The sequence below is a fragment of the Uloborus diversus genome, chromosome 1 (assembly GCF_026930045.1).
Source record: "Uloborus diversus isolate 005 chromosome 1, Udiv.v.3.1, whole genome shotgun sequence".
Taxonomy (NCBI): domain Eukaryota; kingdom Metazoa; phylum Arthropoda; class Arachnida; order Araneae; family Uloboridae; genus Uloborus; species Uloborus diversus.
The window spans coordinates 71,209,982-71,229,564 of NC_072731.1; the positions used below are offsets into that span (position 1 = coordinate 71,209,982).

Below are 19,583 nucleotides of genomic sequence, written 5' to 3' on the forward strand. Positions count from 1 at the left end.
TGTAAAATTTACCCCCAAACGCTAGTTATTTAGCGTTATATGGTTTTCTATTTACGTTGAAATTTGGCAGATTAATTACAAGTTAAGATATATTTTCGAAAATTTTCAGAATTGAAGTATTTATGTTTTTTATAATCTCTAAACTAGTAATCACACATAATTATTACATAAACTAGCAACTGTTTAACATTTTGCTCAAAATTTTGCAATTATGATGAAAAATTCAATTAAAAAAAAGCCAGAAATATAAATGAACTGCAAGTCTTAAGATAAGGCACAGCATGGACACATTCTGTGACACATTTATCTTTCAGAAAGATTCCGTTTCGTGTCACGTCACTAAATTATCGACTCGTCGATGGAAAACAAAAAGATTTCGGTTTTGAACTGGCCAAGGAACTCGACCAATCTCAATTACGCCGAGATTTTGTGGCATCGTCAAATCTAAATAAACAGGTTCAAGATATATGGCTCGTTATCAAAATTGAATTCATTGCCGCACACATTAAAGAGGGTTTAGAAACAGTATCAGTAGGGTAGAATTGATATCTGGAAGGATTAAAGATAATATTCTTGCCCAAAATGAAGCGAAAAAATATTAATATTTTTTCGTTTCAAAATGTTTTTTCCCATTTTAACATAAATATTCTAATAATTTGAGTCAATGTAAACTATCATCACTATAAACTTTTGGATAATTATGCCTGAGATAATTTTCAATTAAGTTTCTATGAAACGTTATGTACACTTTAAAGACTAAGAGAGGCGGCACGTTCGTTTAAATACCAACTTTGCTCTCCTCCCGCTAACAAAATTGAATTTAATGTCACCCTGAAGATCGTATGGGAACAGTATCAGTAGCGATAAGTGTAAACAGATGGTGGAATCAAAACCTTTAAATATAAAAGCTGTGATTCTATCAAAATGTGACGCCCACAAGTAAGATAATGTTTCGTTTGAAAAGTTTACCCCTCCCCTTTAATTTTATTATTATAATGTTTTGACTCAATGTAAGCGTGTTCATTTGAATACTTACTTCGCACTTATACTTTTTTAGGTTCAACTTTTTCCCGAAAAAGGAAAAGTATTCTATTCTTTTGAATTTGGGTTGTAGGGTAGATCGACCAGTGAATGAACAGTTAAGCACAATTTTATTTTTAAAAAATCCTAGTAATTTTAAATTCTATATTGTACAGATCGTGATAGCTAAAACATTTTAATTGATCTATGTAAATATCTCTAAAAAATCGCGGGAACTTAAATGGTACCGCTTCCGACTTTTTTAGGTATTTAAAGAAAAAATGGCACAACGACCCAGTGAATGAACACCTCGAACCAGTAAATGAACACAAATTGGTCCAGTGAATGAACATGATAAATTTTTTGATTCAAAAAGGAACTAAGTTTCATTGAGATCTATCTATCTATCTATCTATAAAACTGTCTATATCTATTTATCTATATATTTCTATAACTAATATCTATATCTATTTTTCTATCTACACATCTATCGGTCTATCTCTATGTCTATTTACCTATTTATCAATGTACTTATCTATTTTTCTATCTATCTACTTATCTGTATCTAGCTATCTATATATTTATCTATCTATCTATCTACCTATCTATCTCTATGTCTATTTACCCATTATCTATCTATTTTTCTATCTATCTATAGCTATCTATATATTTATCTTTATCTATCTCTATCTATTCTACTTATCTATCTATCTATATATCTATTTATATATCGTATCTATCTATCTCTATGTCCTATTTACCTGTTATCATATGTACTTATCTATCTACTTATATATCTATCTATTTATCTATCTACTTATCGATCGATTTATCTACTTATCTCTCTACTTATCTACTTATCTATTTATCTATCTATCTACATGCTTTTTTACCTGTCTACCTATCTACCTATCTATCTATCTATCTATATATTAGTCTCTATATATATCTATCTATTAACCACTACCTATCTATTTTTCTATCAATAAATCTATCGATCTATCTACCTACCTACCTATTCTATCTATATTTATCTACCTATATATCTATTTCCCTCTTATTTTTTATATATCTATCTCTATATCTTCCTCTATCTATTTATCTATCTATCTATATACAAACATACATACATATCTACCTATCTATTCTCTCTCATTGTATATATATTTCTATTTCTCTATCTCTCTATCTACCTGTCTATCTATCAAGAGAGATAAAGATATAGAAAGATAGATGTAGGTAGGTAGGTTAATATACAGATAGAGATATAGATAGATAAAAGATAAAACTCAGTAAAAAGTGCACTGTTTACAAAGACAAAAATGAAGAAATTATAAAATATATAATGAAATACATAAATAAATAAGCATATAAAACTATCTGCATTACAAAAAAGTACGAAAATGAAAATATCTCAAAGAAACTTCAAATTTCTTTTTAAATCAAAAGAAATTTTGCCATTGTTCATTCACTGGGTTTTCGCAATTTTTCGTACCCAGTGACTGAACACCCCTCTACCTGAAAATCTACGCATTCTGCATTGACTGAAACAATTTAAATCCATAGCCTAAATATGTATACTTAATTTTTCTTTCGTAGAGTTAAAAAATAAAATTTATCGATAAAAATAATCTGTATCAAAATAATTGCTAGCACGAAACCAGTTTTATTATTTTGAAAGAGAGAAAGAACGATTCACGGCAGTCAAAATTTCAATTTTTTTCTAGGAAAAGAATACGTATTCAAAGTAACCAATCAGGTGTCACATAGCTTAGAATATCAGTAAAGAAGGCTTTTGTAGTGAATTTATTCAGAAAAAAAATTTTGAAAGCTTATTTAAAAAAAAAATGACGCGCTGTTAATTCACTGGGTGGTGTTCACTCACTGGTCGGTCTACCCTATATGATAAAGTGTTTGCGTGATACAATTCTATTAACTTTGTTAATTTTTTTTTAAATCTGTCATTAAGGATATGTCTGCTTGTTAAAGGATTTTTTCTGCATATTATACATATTATCCGGATTTTTTTAAAATCCAGATCGCCTTTGGTCCTGGTTTGTCTTGATAAACGAGGTTGTACTTTATTTTCCAATAATGTTTGTTTTTTGGCAAAATCATAAAAGTTTCAAACTTTTGGTGCTGAAGTACGATCAATGGAATAGTAATTGCTTAACAGTTTGTTAAAAAGTTTGCAGATATTATTAAATAACCAATTTAATCATGCCGGAAATTAAATAAAATACAAGCCTTAAGATGTCTATCAGTAATGACATTTCTTTGTTCTACTTAAAAAATAAAACACCGCTTTCATATTTACTAAATCGGCCTTTTTGTTGTTTCCAGAATGAATTGGACAAAGACTTCCCCCGAGTCAACAGTCAAGTGCCCCTCTCTCCGAGGGGCGACGAAGATGACCGAAGCTATCAGTATTCCGAAGCTGAAATTGAAAGAGGGACATGGACAGGAAAGTTTGACTTCCTGCTATCTCTGCTTGGATATTCGGTGGGACTCGGCAATGTCTGGAGGTTCCCTTATTTGTGCTACAGTAATGGGGGAGGTGAGTCATCATCCATTTACTCTACTGATACACATAAGGTTTATTCACCTACTTAGAAAAATATTAACTAACGGTCCGTACGTATTTCAAACATGTTCTGAGTTATATTTGATTTTAAATTATGAGTTTTTTCAGCAATTTCAATTTGCTGGTTTTCATTCGTAGTTGTGTGGAAGTCGATAATGTAGCTTGGGCGAGTTTATCTCTGCAGTTAAATTAGCTACTTTTCCGTTATAGGTACGTCACTTGGTTTTGCGACTTCTCTATTTTATACCTATGGGAAAAATTAAATGTTAAGTTTATGCAGTCGTCATATTAGCTCCTATTTTTAACCGACTTAAAAAAAGGAGGTTATGATTTTGTCATGCTGCTTTTTATGTATGTTTCCGGGTTATTTCAAGACTACTGAACCGATTTCAAAAATTCTTTTTTTTGTTTGGAAGGGTATACTTCCAAGGTGGTCCCGTAGTAATTTGGTCTGGATCTGATAAGAGGTCCCGAAGAAATCTAAGAAACTTTGAATTTCACACGTTGTGGATACGTAATCCAGCATACGTCACAGGTCACGAGGTATTTCCGTGACCGGTGTATTTTCACAGCAAAGGTTTTGCCTTTGTCTTGAACGAGAATTCTCGCGGCATATGTATAATTAATTTTCGCCGCCTGTTAATTTTTACTTATAGGTGTTATCAATGTTTTACTACGTAGCAAAGCAGTAAATTAAATATATTTTGCTACATTAATAGCTGAATCAATTACCTTAATATTATTTTTAACTGAAATAACTTAATTTATTCACTAAAATGTTTTTTTTTTTATAATTAAGTTTTTAAATATATTTAATGTTCAATCCAAGGGGAATTGAATACAGAACACCCCTCCCCGCTGATTTAACTTATATTCTTTAATAATATGTTGTAACTGGTGTCTAACTTCTCAAGTTTTACCATTATTCTGGATTTGCTATTTCACAATGCCGCCAGTTTAATTTGAAATTAGAGTTATACTAATTAGATGGCTTTAAAAAAAGGAGAAGGTTCTGAACTCGTCGGATTAGTTTTTCTCTGTACAATGTTTTATAAATACTCGAAGACTCCTGTACCCAGGGGCGTGCACAGGTGGGGGGGGGGGAGGTTGAGAAAAAGAACACCTGTTGGCCTGTGCCTGAGAATGAAAGGGGTCCAATATTTTTAAAACTAGGGATGAACTATATCGGTAAACAATATGGAGAAGGGCTCGGAAAAGTCATTTGTGACGGGGCCCATAATTTCTGTGCACGCCCCTGCCTTTACCCATTAGGAGAATTCTTTTTTTTTTTTTTTTTGAAACAGTACACTTCCACGGCGGTCTAATGGTAATCAAGTTCGGGTTTAATAAAATTGAGGGAACTCGTCAAATATCATACTCATATTTAAAGCGATTTGTGCTTTATTAACTTTGTATATCGTCTCGTCTCACTTAGTGAACCGGTTTTTATGATTTTTTTTTGTTTAGTGGATAGGGGGTGATTAACTTTACTCTAAGGTTCCAAATCTTTGATTTTTCCTATTTGTTCTTTAGAGAAAAGTTATGGGTAAAAAACAATAAATTTCATGTAATTTCTCTCACGAACGATTAAATATCAAACCCATTGCTAAAAAAAGTTCCATAAAACAAAGATATGTGTTTTCTTTACAAATAGTTAAAGAAAGTACTAAAAAACATTGTTCTTAAGAGTAATCGTAATGAAGATTTTGACTCAAGAATTCTCTAAAGCAAACATAAAATTCATTCTAGTGGATTTTTTTTTATCTTCATCTATAATGGGGGCATTTGAAGAACCATGTGACTTTTATCACGAGTTTCATGACACGAGTTACGTGCTCTTGTGAAACATAAATTGCAATTCACAATTTCACAATTTACAATGTTACAATTTAGAATTTACAATTTTACGACTTGCAATTTACAGTTTATTTGTAGCTTGGGAAACCGTAAACATTTAAATGGTTCTAAATAAATACTAAATCCAGTCTACATTTTTCATTAGAAATGAGATGTATCAATTGTTGCATTTCTGCTAATGCTCATTCATTATGAGGTCTATTTAAAAGTATAAAGGGTTCTAAATCAGATCGAGCTATTACTTTAAGTCTTGATTATGCTGATACCTACGCATACTCGTCCTTTCGCAAAGTTCTATTTTCCTAAATCTATGACGCTTTATCGAGGGAGTAAGTTGCATAAGTGTTTTTATGCAACTATGATTAAGCATGGCAAAAATGAATAAAATGAAAAATAATGGCCAAGACTAACTAGTATGTTGTGGCCATCACAAAACTTTCTTCTATATCTTTCTCATTAATTCTACGCCCTTCCCGTGCTTGAGGAGGATGAAATATATCCAACGAAAACAAAATTACACGCGCAAAAACTGGACGATCATACTAATTTCCGAATTACCGCAAAAGCAAAGCAAAGAGCGAAAATTGAAAGTTTTTTTTTTTAAATCCTTGCTTACATTAATTACAAATATTTTTCTTTGTTAACAAACACATGATGGTAACAGTTAAAATGTTTAAATCACTGAGATTTTTCGGTTATTTTAAAAACACTTAAAATCACAGGAAATACTCAATGTATTACGATTTATCTTTCTTGCTCTTACATTAATACAGATAACTTAATTCGCACAAAAAAACCCTCTTGGAGCAATTGGCACCAAAATTGAACCAACGCTTGTTCACATATAGGATCACATTTATTCCAAATTTCATCCAGAACGAGCATTACTTCTTGAGATATGGCACTCGCAATGAAAAAGACCACCCCCTTTTTAGCTATTGACGCCAAAATAGAATCATTTTTTGTACCTTTTAAGGACTACAACGTTCAATCACTCAGCCTACATTTGAGCTATAGATACCAAAATTTAATCTACACCTGTAGCTTTTAGGGGCAAAATATGGACCAAATTTTGTTTGATTCAGCCAGTTACTTCCTGGGGGAATAGCAGGCATGCTTAACCGAAGAAACGTTCCATTGATCCCCGTCTCGACATTTTTTCGTCTTTTAATCGACATTTTCAAAAACAACCGTAAGAGCTACAATCGGGCAAATCTACCAAAAACTGGCCCATTTTATTAGCTTTCAGATGATACAACAACAAATCATATTGGGCTTCAAGTTCAGCTGAAAGTCAGGCTTTTGTTTGAAACAGTGTAAAAATCTGCATTCGTTAAAAAAGGAAAACCAGCAAAGAGTCACACTTTTCTGTTTTGAATTTTCTGTTTCACGATAGCATGTTGCTTTCTTTGTTTAAGAAAAATGATATTTTTATATAAAAATAATAGTTTTAACAATTTAATAAAGAGAAAAAACACATGAGATAACGATTCGTAGAAATAAAAGAAGCATTACTTTCCCGTGCTTTTCACAAAGGGAAAATCAATAACAAAAAATGTTACACCAACATTGATTAGTACATTTAATAAACCTTCAAAATTTACAATAGCTGCTGAAATTGGTCGCCGCCACACCTGATACACGCTCTTGCCCTTTTGCGAACGGAACAACCGTTTATCTTAGAGAAATTTCATTCCTTAGTTTCCCTACTGCTTCATCAAGCCGGTCACTCAATTCTTGCAAACTTGCTACTTCTGTTTTGTAAACTTCTTGTTTTAAGAATCCCCAAACAAAGAAGTCCACTGGCGTCAGGTCTGGAGATCTAGGGGACCAAGGGATGGGGCCCGTACGACCAATCCATTGGGGATACTGTTCAGTTAGAAATTCCCGAACGGCATTTGAAGAATGTGCAGGGGCTCCATCATGTTGAAAAATGATTTCTGCCCTCTCCTGAACAGGAATAGCATAAAGAAGGTCAGGCAAATGATGTTCAATGAACTCTAAATATGTGTTTCCTTTTAGGTTACCTCGAAACACATACGAACCAATTAAATGATCTCCTATTACGCCAAGCCAAACATTTATGCTGAATCGAGTTTGGAATGATGAGTTTCGGGTTAAGAAAGGATTATGTTCAGCATCATGATGCCAGTTATGCAAATTTATGATGCCCCTTCTAGTGAACAACGACTCATCTGTCCTTAATATCTTTCTTAGAAAATGGTGATCTTCAGTGTCTCGGGCTAGTAGCCATCTGCAAAATGTTACCCGCTTTTCTAAATCTGAATTGCGCAGTTTTTATACTAGAGTAAAATGATACGGATGATGCTTGTTTTGGTGCAATGTTTTCATCACTTTACGTTGTGATAGTCCATCTTCTGTAGCAATCGAGCGTGAACTCACACTTGGGTTTTCCACTACTCGGTCCAGCACATACTCTTCAACATTGGCAGAACGGTGATCCTGGCCCCTCTCGAACAACGTACCAAATGAACCTGTCTCCCTGAGCTTTCGACGTATAGAGGCAAACACAGCTCGATTAGGTACAGAACCGATTTGGGTAACGGAGACGGTATTCTTTCTCGGCACTGCGAGCATTACCATCACAAAATCCGTACATGAAATGCATGTCAGCATACTCTTCGTTAGAAAATCGAGATATACCCAAAAAACGAGGAAAGAATATAGCAACTTATCTTTAGAAAGTTTAACGAAAAATTTCAAAAACTAAAAACATATTCTCTAATGACTTACTGTAAAAACAATCATAATTCTAGCTTTTTCCGAAACACATTTACAAAATATCAGAAGATTAAAAAGAAGCAAACGATACATAAAATATTATGACAAATGAATAATTCTGTTTAGTTTTTATTATTAATTGTTTTGTTAAACAAATGCTCATTATTTTCAGACTATATTTTTCACAATCATAAATCGTAATCGGAAATCATTTGATGGGTCTGTATACGTTTTAAGGTCTTATAATGCAGGAAGCTCATATTTAGAGTTCATTGAACATCATTTGCCTGACCTTCTTGATGCTATTCCTGATCAGGAGAGGGCGGATATCATTTTCCAACACGATGGAGCCCCTGCACATTCTTCAAATGCCGTTCGGGAATTTCTAACTGAACAGTATCCCCAATGGGTTTGTCGTACGGGCCCCATTCCTTGGCCCCCTAGATTCCCAGACCTGACGCCAGTGGACTTCTTTGTTTGGGGGATTCTTAAAACAAGGAAGTTTACAAAACAGAAGTAGCAAGTTTGCAAGAATTGAGCGACCGGCTTGCTGAAGCAATAGGGAAACTAAGGAATGAAATTTCTCTAAGAGCAACGGTTGTTTCCGTTCGCAAAAGGGTAAGAGCGTGTATCCGGTGTGGCGCCGACCAATTTCAACAGCTATTGTAAATTTTGAAGGTTTATTAAATGTACTAATTGAAGTTGGTGTAACATTTTTTGTTCTTGATTTTCCCTTTGTGAAAAGCACGGAAAGTAATGCTTCTTTTATTTCTATTGAATCGTTATCTCATGTGTTTTTTCTCTTTATTTAAATTGTTAAAACTATTATTTTTATATAAAAATATCATTTTCTTAAAGAAAGCAACATGCTATCGTGAAACAGAAATTTCAAAACAGAAAAGTGCGACTCTTCGCTGGTTTTCCTTTTTTAACGAATGCAGATTTTTACACTGTTTCAAACAAAAGCCTGACTTTCAGCTGAACTTCAAGCCCAATATAATTTGTTGGTGTATCATCTGAAAGCTAATAAAATATGCCAGTTTTTGGTAGATTTGCCGATTGTAGCTCTTACGGTTGTTTTTGAAAATGTCGACTAAAAACGTTGGCACCATTTTAATTCTGAGTGTGTCCAATGTTTCAAAGCTTGTAGCTCTCTGTAAAATGCGACTATCTTAATGCGAAAGAAATCCTTTTGTAGGATTTAGTCTGCTCTTTCTAAATATGTACATACTTTCCTTTTAGGTCCTACAGGAATTTCAGAAATCGGTCGTTTTCTCAGAATTTTGTTTTTTTACTCATTTTCCTTAAATTTACCAAAACTCAGTTACGATTAAGGCTTGGACACGATAATGGGTGGTTCTATGCTCCGCTTGGGCACTTCTATCACCCCCTTTCGTATGGTAGATTCTATAAATATCACCCTGTACATTAGATATAGAAGAAAGTAAAAATGGGCAGTGACGTATCTATATAGAAAATCACCTTGGTTTGTATCCATCGCAGAGACCAAACCAGTAGCTTTTATCTGTCTGCAAGTTTCTTTCTTGCTTAGATATAGTACAGAAAAAATTAGAAGCGTTCTGGATGAAGTTATGGGACAAATTAGTAAATAATTAGTAATCTGATAAAATCATTTTTTTGCTGTGCGTATGTTTTACTGAATCTATGAATAAAAATCGTTACTGTATGATATTATATGTGCGATTTATTTCTGTGCGCTCCTTCTTGTGTGTCTATAATTTTATTGGACTGATAATGTCTACTGGATCAATACTGGTACCGTTGGATTCAGGATATCCAAGAGAGTCATTCCGGATTCTCACCCCTCTGAACAGTAAGGGGCCGAGCATCCAGTTTTGGGAATCTCCTGAAACCCCCTTAAATCATCATTTTCCCCCTTCGCAGGCGGCATTGAGCCACCGCAGGGAACAAACCTTAGTGCAGTATTACTAAATGGAGGGAGCGGTAACAAATGTCTTAGTGAGATAAGCTTGAGAACCAATGTTTCCCAAGTCAGGTGACTAGTTTAGCTGGGAAGTTGTAGCGTTTTGGCACGCAATCGTTCTTTTGGAATTAAGTATTTTTTCCGACGACGGCACCATTATCAAGTCGGGGCTACAAACTAGAGCTGCGGAGTTGTAGCAAAAATAAAAGACTCTGGCTTCAACTCTTTTACCCAAAACACAGCCAGTTCCGATTTCAACACGTTGTCTTCAAGTTTGAAAACCGTCGGACACTGACTCTTCGCATCAAAATCAGTGGGGCTCTGAGTCCGACTCCGCAGCCCTGCTACAAATTAGGGTTGCGGAGTCGAAAGCAAAATGACCGACTCCGGGAATTTAGAGCATTCGACTCCTATGTTTCTTTAAATCAGTTCGGCTCCGACTCACAGCCCTGCTAAAAAATAGGGTTGCAGAGTCAAAAGATAAATGACCGACTCTAACTTTGAGAGTTTTAGATCCTTCGGTTCTGACTCCTTTACATTTAAACACAGTCTGACTCCGACTCTTGCAGTTTAAGGACTTAGACTCCTGACTCCGACTCTTTTACGCCAAAATTCGTTCAACTTCGACTCCGCAGCCCTGCTACAAGCAAGGTTTGCGAAGTCGGAAGAAAAGTGACCGACTCTGACTCAGGCAATTTTAGAGCATTTGACTCCGACTCCTTTGCCCCAATAGCAGTCCGACTGCGATTTCGACTCCCTTCTACAAGTTAAGGTTGCAGAGTCAGAAGAAAACAGGCCGACTGCCCAACTTCGGGAATTTTAGAGCCTTAGACTCTGATTCCGAACTCGCAAGACTAGCAATCGTAATTATACACCAATTTTACAAAAGTAGCAGTTAATATGCAGTGCAAATCTTTTAATAAGGAGTGATTTCGGATGAATTGTATTTTGAATTATATTTCAGCACATGATGTAAATATTTATTTGATTTGTTGATATTATTATCTCAAATTTCGACTCTTAAACGTTGATTGTTTACCAGAAGGTTTTTAGAATGTCTTTCTTCCTGTTTTAACTATCTACGTAAATAAATATTTGACAGTTATTAATATTATTAATTTATAACTGTTGCAAACATTTCTGGTAGATCGAGACACTTTGTGAAAATTAAAAGTATCTCCTTATTTTGGTAAAGTCTGCCAATCTCTTTCGCCTGCTTTCAAAAAGCAATATCATTAAAAAAGGAAATTAATGCCAAGTAAGAAGAAATCAGAGTAGAATAATTCAATTGAACTTTTTTTTTGTTTATCGTCTGCTGACATTTATTTTTATTATATTTTGGAAACATGTTTTAACAGTTACGAGTTGTTATTTTTCCGAGAATATTAGATCCTGAATTATTGTGATGAGTAGTTATGTTGTGCATCGTTGAAGTTAGAGAGCGTGTGTGTGTGTGTGTGTTTTAAATAGAATTAAAACTTTATCTATCAGAGTTATTAGAAGTTTAACAGAGTTTTGAGCAATGTTGAAAGATAAGTTCTAAAAAGTATCGTTTCTGATTATTGTTACTGGCATAGGCAACGCTGCGAACCTTTTGGCAGTTTTAAATGGATTAGGGATACAAATGCAGGCCGTCATTCAGACTCCCCCTCCCCAATTCTTCCCAGATTTTAAAATACAGGGTGTATCAGTACAGCGTTTACAGACTTTCAGGATAGAGTACACCTAGACGATGGGAAATCACATAGCAATGTATGGTCGGAAACGCTTTCCTGACGCGATAGAAACGACACAAAGTACGAAAAAGAAAGGACACAAATAAGAGGAAAAGTCATGTTTGTTATTTATAATCTAGCAAAAATGCTGGTAAGTTTTTGCTTGGTGTACACGATAGACATCGTTACGTAAACCGAAGCGTCAGATGACGGTGCATGCCACACGTGGTTTTTGTTGCTGCACTCGCTTTTACGTTCCATCTTCAGTGAGCCGGAGATGTGAGGCATGCATCACGGCCCGGAGTAATTTCGAACACCTATTTTGATGACGTTCGTTGGCTCCTTCATGTTCTTTTTTCTTAGTTTTTTGCTGTACTAAGGATAATAAACTTGTTTTCTTCTCTTGTTCTTGTCTTGTCTTTTTGGTGATTTGTGTCGTCACTACCGCTCCAGGAAAGCGTTTCCGACCATGCATTGCTATGTGATTTCCCATCATCTAGGTGTACTCTATCTGCCCTGAAAGTCTGTAAACGCTGTACTGTTACACCCTGTATAATGCAACTGTGCATTTTTCATGTATTTTGATGTTTATTTCTTGAAATGACGGGCATGTACAAATATATGTTTAAAGTGTTCTGTTATTTACTGAAAATGTATGGATCCCTATGGCTTGTAATCAATGTTTTGAAATTATTTCCTACGCAGGCATAGGGTAGACAGACCAGTGAGTGAACACCACCCAGTGAATGACCCAGCGCGTCATTTTTTTTAAAAGAATAAGCTTCCAAATTTTTTTTTCTAAATAAATTTACTACAAAAGTGTTCTTTATTGATATTCTAAGCTATCTGACACCTGATTGGTTACTTTGGATACGTATTTTTTTATTGAAAAAAATTTGAAAGTTTTACTGCCGTGAATCGTTCTTTTTCTCTTTCAAAATAATAAGACTGGTTTCATGCTAGCAATTATTTTGATAAATATTATTTTTATTGTTAAATTTTATTTTTTAACTTTACGAAAGAAAAATTAAGTATACATATTTAGGCTAAGGATTTAAATTGTTTCAGTCAATGCAGAATGCGTAGATTTTCAGGTAAAGGGGTGTTCAGTCACTGAGTACGAAAAATTGCGAAAACCCAGTGAATGAACAATGGCAAAATTTCTTTTGATTTAAAAAGAAATTTGAAGTTTCTTTGAGATATTTTAATTTTCGTACTTTTTTGTAATGCAGATAGTTTTATATGCTTATTTATTTATGTATTAGTGGTACCCGCACGGCATTGCCCGTAATATAAAAATTAAAAGATCTTTTGGTTCGTCTGTATATTTACAAATAATGTATGGTAAATTTTCTCGCCAATTGTCTTGTACTCATGTTACGGTTCCACGTTATGATAATTTCGTATCTCGCCAATTGGCTTGTGCCCATGTTACGGTTCCACGTTATGATAATTTCGTAATTTACTCGTTCATCTTATGAAATTTTTGTTCTTAAAATTGGAATAGAAAAAGAACCACATCGAATTTTCGAAAAATCGCTTCGAGGTGCACACTCCCATGCTACAAACAACTTTGTGCCAAATTTCATGAAAATCGGCCAAACGGTCTTGGCGCTATACGCGTCACTGAGATCCTGACAGACAGAGACTTTCAGCTTAATTATTAGTAAAGATTTCATTATATATTTTATAATTTCTTTATTTTTGTCTTTGTAAACAATGCACTTTTTACTGAGTTTTATCTTTGATCTATCTCTATCTGTATATTCACCTACTTACTTTCATCTATCTTTCTATATCTTTATCTCTCTTGATAGATAAACATATAGAGAGATAGAGAAATAGAAATATATATACAAAGAGAGAGAATAGATAGGTAGGTATGTATGTATGTTTATATATAGATAGATAAATAGATAGAGGAAGATATAGAGATAGGTACATAAAAAAAAGAGGTAAATAGATATATAGGTAGATAAATATAGAGATAGAATAAGTAGGTAGATAGATAGATCGATAGACAGATAGATAGATAGATAAGTAGATAGATAGAAAAATAGATAAGTACATTGATAAATAGGTAAATAGACATAGAGATAGATAGATACGATATATAAATAGATAGATATATAGATAGATATAGATAGTTATATAAATAGATAGATATATAGATAAATAGATATAATAGTTAGGTAGATAGATAGATAGATCTCAAAAATACTTAGTTTCTTTTTGCGTCAAAATTTATCATGTTCATTCACTGGACCAATTTGTGTTCATTTACTGGTTCGAGGTGTTCATTCACTGGGTCTTTATGCCATTTTTTCTTTAAACACCTAAAAAAATCGGAAGCGGAACCATTTAAGTTCCCGCGATTTTTTAGAGATATTAACATAGATCAATTAAAATGTCTTAGCAATCACAATCTATATAGTATAGAATTTAAAATTACTAGGATTTTTAAAAAATGAAATAGTGCTTAACTGTTCATTCACTGGTCGGTCTACCCTACTAGTATTTAAGTTTAATCATAAAAGTAACAAATCTTTACATGAAATACACCACCAGATCAGTCATTCCAGTCGTGCTTATTAACACTCATCAGCTGGCATAGGAAGTGATTGAGCTGGAGGTGGAAAACCCCTTAAGGAAGCCAAGAGTGTCAAACAAACTGGTAGCTAATATAAGAATTAGCGCTGACCAGACGAGTGACCGAAGCAATGGTTCGTTTCAACTCGAAGATTGAAGACAAGGCAGTGTCTTTTCAGTAAGTTACCGCCCTATATTCAGCACTGATTCTATATTAGCTACCAGTTTGTTTGGCACTCTTGACTTCCCTAAGAGGTTTTCCACCTCCAGCTCAGTCACTTCCTATGCAGGGTTGACGATTGCTAATAGACTGTAGTCCTCGGCTATAATGACTGAGATGGCGTTGTATTTCATGTATTTCTGCCTTAGTCCTGGCTATAGGGTGGTAATATACTGAAAACAACAAATCTTGATTTTCAAATCTAAAACTTATTCTAAACGCATCTGCTGGTCACAGGAGCTTGGCGAGAAGCTACTCGCCAACAAAGCAAATGTACGCAAAATACTTGAGAGCCGATAAAAGAATTACTAGTTATGTAAAAAGTGTTATTATGGAACTAAACTGCTATTTGCACTCATGGTGTACAATGTTTTATTACATTTATAGGTAAAATCAGTACAAAAATTAAAAAAATATAGGCAACTGTGGGATATGTACTCGCTTATTTAGAAGCAAACAACATTCGTACATACCTGTGAAAAATTACTGAACCTCCTGGTGTGGCTTTTTCTTCACAGTTTATAATGCTACAATAGTGCACCATTGCTACAAATCTAATTTTTCCCTTCTAATGTTAAATTTTTTTGTCATTCATGGCTTCAGCTAATAAAAACTTCTTCAACGGTTACGGTCAACCTGAAATTGCTCCCCAGGTCACATGGTACTGTTGCCGTATCAGAATAGTAGGGTTTCACTTGGGGTTGCCCACAAACTGGGGTTGGTGAGTGAAGCAAGTAGTGGAAGGTACCCGCTAGTCAATACTATTATCTTCTGTGTATGTATGTAACCTTATCTTCTCCGGATAGGAAATGTCTAGGAGTTGAACTGGTACTTTTGGATACAGGACATCCGGGGGGAGTGATTGCACCCTGTCTCACCCCTCTTAACCTTAAAGAGGCAGAGATCCAGTCCTGAGAACGTCCATGGATACTCTGAAAAGCATTATAACGATCAATTTTCACCTGTGTCAGAACGGTGTTTGATGAGCGAAGAGAGCAGGGGACGGAGCCCCCTAGTAGTGATGAAAGAAGTTGATTGAAATTTTCGACTGTTAATTTGTTTCCAGTGTTAGGTTGTTCCTTTCCAACTCAGTTTCATCAAGTTCGATGTGCATCGTGCTTTCAAATGATGGCATTTTCCTTCAATTTGAAGGAAATACTTTTTATTTGAGAACATAGCAGAGAAGATGAATATGTTTAAGAATGTAATAGCATGTTCATTGGGACTAAGATTATTCAATTTACCTGCACAGATAAATTTTAAGAATTTTTGTGCGCAATGGATGAAGCAGAAACGGAGTTTAAGTTAACCCCCACAGTTTCATGATTACGTTACATTTTCGCGTTCAAAGTATTTTAACATCTAATTAGTATAATGACTATTGTAAGCATCAGGAGACGGAGCCTCCTAGTAGTGATGAAAAAATTGATAATCTATGATTGAAGAGTTCTGCTGTTAATTTGTTTCCAGTGTTAGTTGTTTTTTCCAACTCAGTTTCATCAAGGGTGTGCATCATGCTTTCCAACGATGACATTTTCTTCGATGGCACGCCTGAGCGCGTCTCTATCTGTGTGTTAGTATTAAAGGTACTGTGTTACTTGTGTAATACAGGACGGACACTACTTATTGCACTGATTGAAAATGCTTCAGATTTTCTTGAAAATCAGGGAGCGTTTTTAGAGGATATTTAAAACGACGGTTTGGAGCATGAAGTAGAGCTAATGTATCAGTGCTCGACTTCATTACTGAGATATTAAAATTCTGGTCTGATGAAAAATAAAATAAACATTTATTTTCCTCGCTGTAACTCATAAAATGTGGCAAGATAAATAAAATTATAATACAGTGAACAAAGTGAAATTCAACGTATCTCAGTACAGATATTACTCTATACATCTGTACAGAATTTAAAACCACACGCTTTCAATGTGTATTGGTACTAAATAAGAACAGTGGTATAGAATATTTCAAAACCTTTTTACGCTAAAGTTTAAAATGTGCGTGAGGATCACAATTGGTGCAAAGTCTGATGTTATGAATGTTTACAGGTTACTAAACTTTTTGATATATGGAGGTATGGTGCAATATCAATATGTATTTGAATCGATTAATGTTTGTTTTTCTTTTTTCTATGTTTTTGATAAAATATTGTTTCTCTTTTGCAGGTGCCTTCCTCATACCTTTTATCTGTATGATGCTACTGGCTGGTCTCCCTCTTATGTTCATGGAACTTTCGTTTGGGCAGTATGCCAGCGTGGGTCCCATAGCCATTTTTGAAAGGTTCTGTCCTCTTTTTACAGGTAAGTTTGCATTGAACATTTAACACTTCTTAAAGTAAAGTAAAAACATTCAGATTGTGACATCTTTCTCACGCGGAGCCAGTTGGTTCAACCTTTCGAACTAGTTGATTCGAAACAAGTTGACTGGTTTGAAGAGAACTTGCTAAGCGTAACATAATTGGATCTTAATGGCGCATATACCTGATGCGCCCCACAACTTGCTTGAGGGTGAATGGATTCAAACGATTCCTTCACCCTTACTACTTAGTTACACTTCCTGATAGTCCCCTTTGAAAAATAACTCATTCAATTAACACCCACGCGTGAAAGAGGCCTTTTTTTGGATCATGCGGGTAAACTTTGCACCATTTCATTTTTTTACATGTATTTTGACTTTAAAAAGAAACCTAGAATGTGCAAAAATAACACTATTCTAAAACGATTACGATATCCGTCTTGAACACATTGTGTTCAAATATTTTATGAACAAAATGTAAGTGTTTTCGCAATCTTTTTGATTTATTAGCTATTTGTTTCAATAGATATTTAAAATAATGCTACCTTTTATTGCTTCTGATATTAATTAAAAAAGTTTGAGCCATACTAGATGCCTAATTCCTCGCCGACAGACGAGGACTTTTGGTACTTTTGGTACTTTGGTACTTTTTATTGACACTCAGTGTCAGAATTTTTTCGACCCAAAATTCGATACTTTTCAGCATGACCCCTCCCCTAAAATGCTAGTCTGTAATTGTAGCCACCCCTACTTTTTTGAATTAACTCTGTACTATTTCGTCACATGCATGATGAACTCCCCCATCTCCACTCTTTCCTTCCTTGTGCTGCTGCATACTTAGTATTGCTTTGCTGCATAATTATTGCATATTAGCTACGCCATCCCTCTTTTTTCTTTCCTTTTTGTTCATCAGCATTTGATCACAATATAAAATATTTTATGTTACGAAATATGTATATCAAAAGAAGAAAAATCAGAGAAAACGTTAAAAATGACCAAAAAGGGGAAAATTACAAGTTGCTTTGTTAAATTTCGCATCGCAATCGTGATTTTTAATATCTCGAACTAAAAATAGCTTGTGCCTATAAATATATCCGAACACCTCTTCTCCATAGTGTTTTTGTTTCATATTATAATATTTAATTTGGCATGGTTAATTTAAGTTTGGGCACACTTATGTTTCTTGTGGGCGGAGGAGGCTGCAGGGATGGATACAGACGACCATCTTAGGAAGGGTCATGCTGCACCACTTCCTCCCCCTTTCCTACAAACGAAATTACGGGTTTTGCTTGGGTGTCAATAAAACTGCTTGGGTGTCAATAAATAGCACCAAATCGGCCAAGAATAATGCATGGGCAAAAACGCTCGTAATTAATGTTATAAGCAATGAAAAAATGAATTAAAAAGATTACTGCAGTCGTTTACATTTTATTCACAAATGTTTTGAACCCATTGTGGATGTATAACAGTGTCGACTGTTTAAGGGAAGTGTTCATGACGCCCCTGACTCTCCCCCTGCATTTTCTCCTTAGATTAATGGACTAAGATTTGCCCCTGGGGGAGGGGGAGTGCACCTAAACTCATATACGCTACTACCAGTGTCTTACTTTTCGTTTTACAAAATAAGTTGCACCCCTGTACACTATTCACTGTAAAATCCAAATTAATTAAAGTGACTGTTTATGAGATACTCTTGAATGCGGATCTGAAGGTGAAAGCTTTCATCCTACGTTGTAATTATGTACTATTTCATAAATTACTGAAAAACTCATGTTGTTAAAAAAATAAAAAGGTTGTTTGCCTAGGTTTAAAATTTTGATTTTTCTGTTTAGAAATTGTCTATAATTAAAATCAAGTGAAATGATGACTTTGAACTAAACTACGTCCATTCTTTTCAAACGGTTTTCGGTTTTTTATGTTTTCGCATTACTATACATCACTTTAGGAGCTGTTTACTGCTCAGGTCAATATATGCAAATACACACCATTATTATGTAAGTCAAGGGAGGAGGCAGTTAAGCATAGAGAAACCAGGAATCAAATTTTCCGACATGACTTGATCTAAAATTGAAAACCTTTATTTCTTTTAACAAAGTTTTCAGGCTAACTTAAATGTTGAGGGTAGATAATTGAGTTGACACAAAAACAAAACTATCCATTAATAGACGTATTTTCTGTTTTCCTCAATTACTTTTAAATAGTTAGAGCAGGGGTTCCCAAAGTGGGTGCCGCATAAAGAGGAAAAGGGTGCCACGAAGTGTAAGTGTCCATGGTTTCAATATGTATACATAACAGAGATAAACTAGGGTGCCGTGAAAAACTACGAATTCTTTATAGGCCGCCGCAACTTGGAAAATTTTAAAAGCCTCTGAGTTAGAGCATTTAACTCAAGATTTATAAAGTTCAAAATTTTAAAAGATCGATGCGTTTCTTCGTATTGATCGTGTTTTTTTTAAACATTATAGTTTAAGGGAAGTGGGTGTGTGGGGTAATGTTTCCTCCACACCCTCGCGCGTTTTACCTATTTATCTATATATCTCTCTATATATGCATATAAAGATACATTGCAATTTATTAAAGTGAAATAAACATTTTTGTAATTAAAATGTATTTTTT

General features: G+C 34.4%; 1 protein-coding gene across 1 annotated transcript in view; it reads left to right on the forward strand.

Annotated features, from left to right (window-relative positions):
• LOC129230354 (sodium-dependent proline transporter-like) overlaps positions 1-19,583 on the forward strand; it is a 242,696-nt gene that overhangs the window by 62,069 nt on the left and 161,044 nt on the right. Inside the window, exons 2-3 of the mRNA XM_054864755.1 lie at positions 3,364-3,577; positions 16,838-16,972. Coding sequence (XP_054720730.1) covers positions 3,364-3,577; positions 16,838-16,972 — 349 coding nt within the window. The remainder of the gene's footprint in view (positions 1-3,363; positions 3,578-16,837; positions 16,973-19,583) is intronic.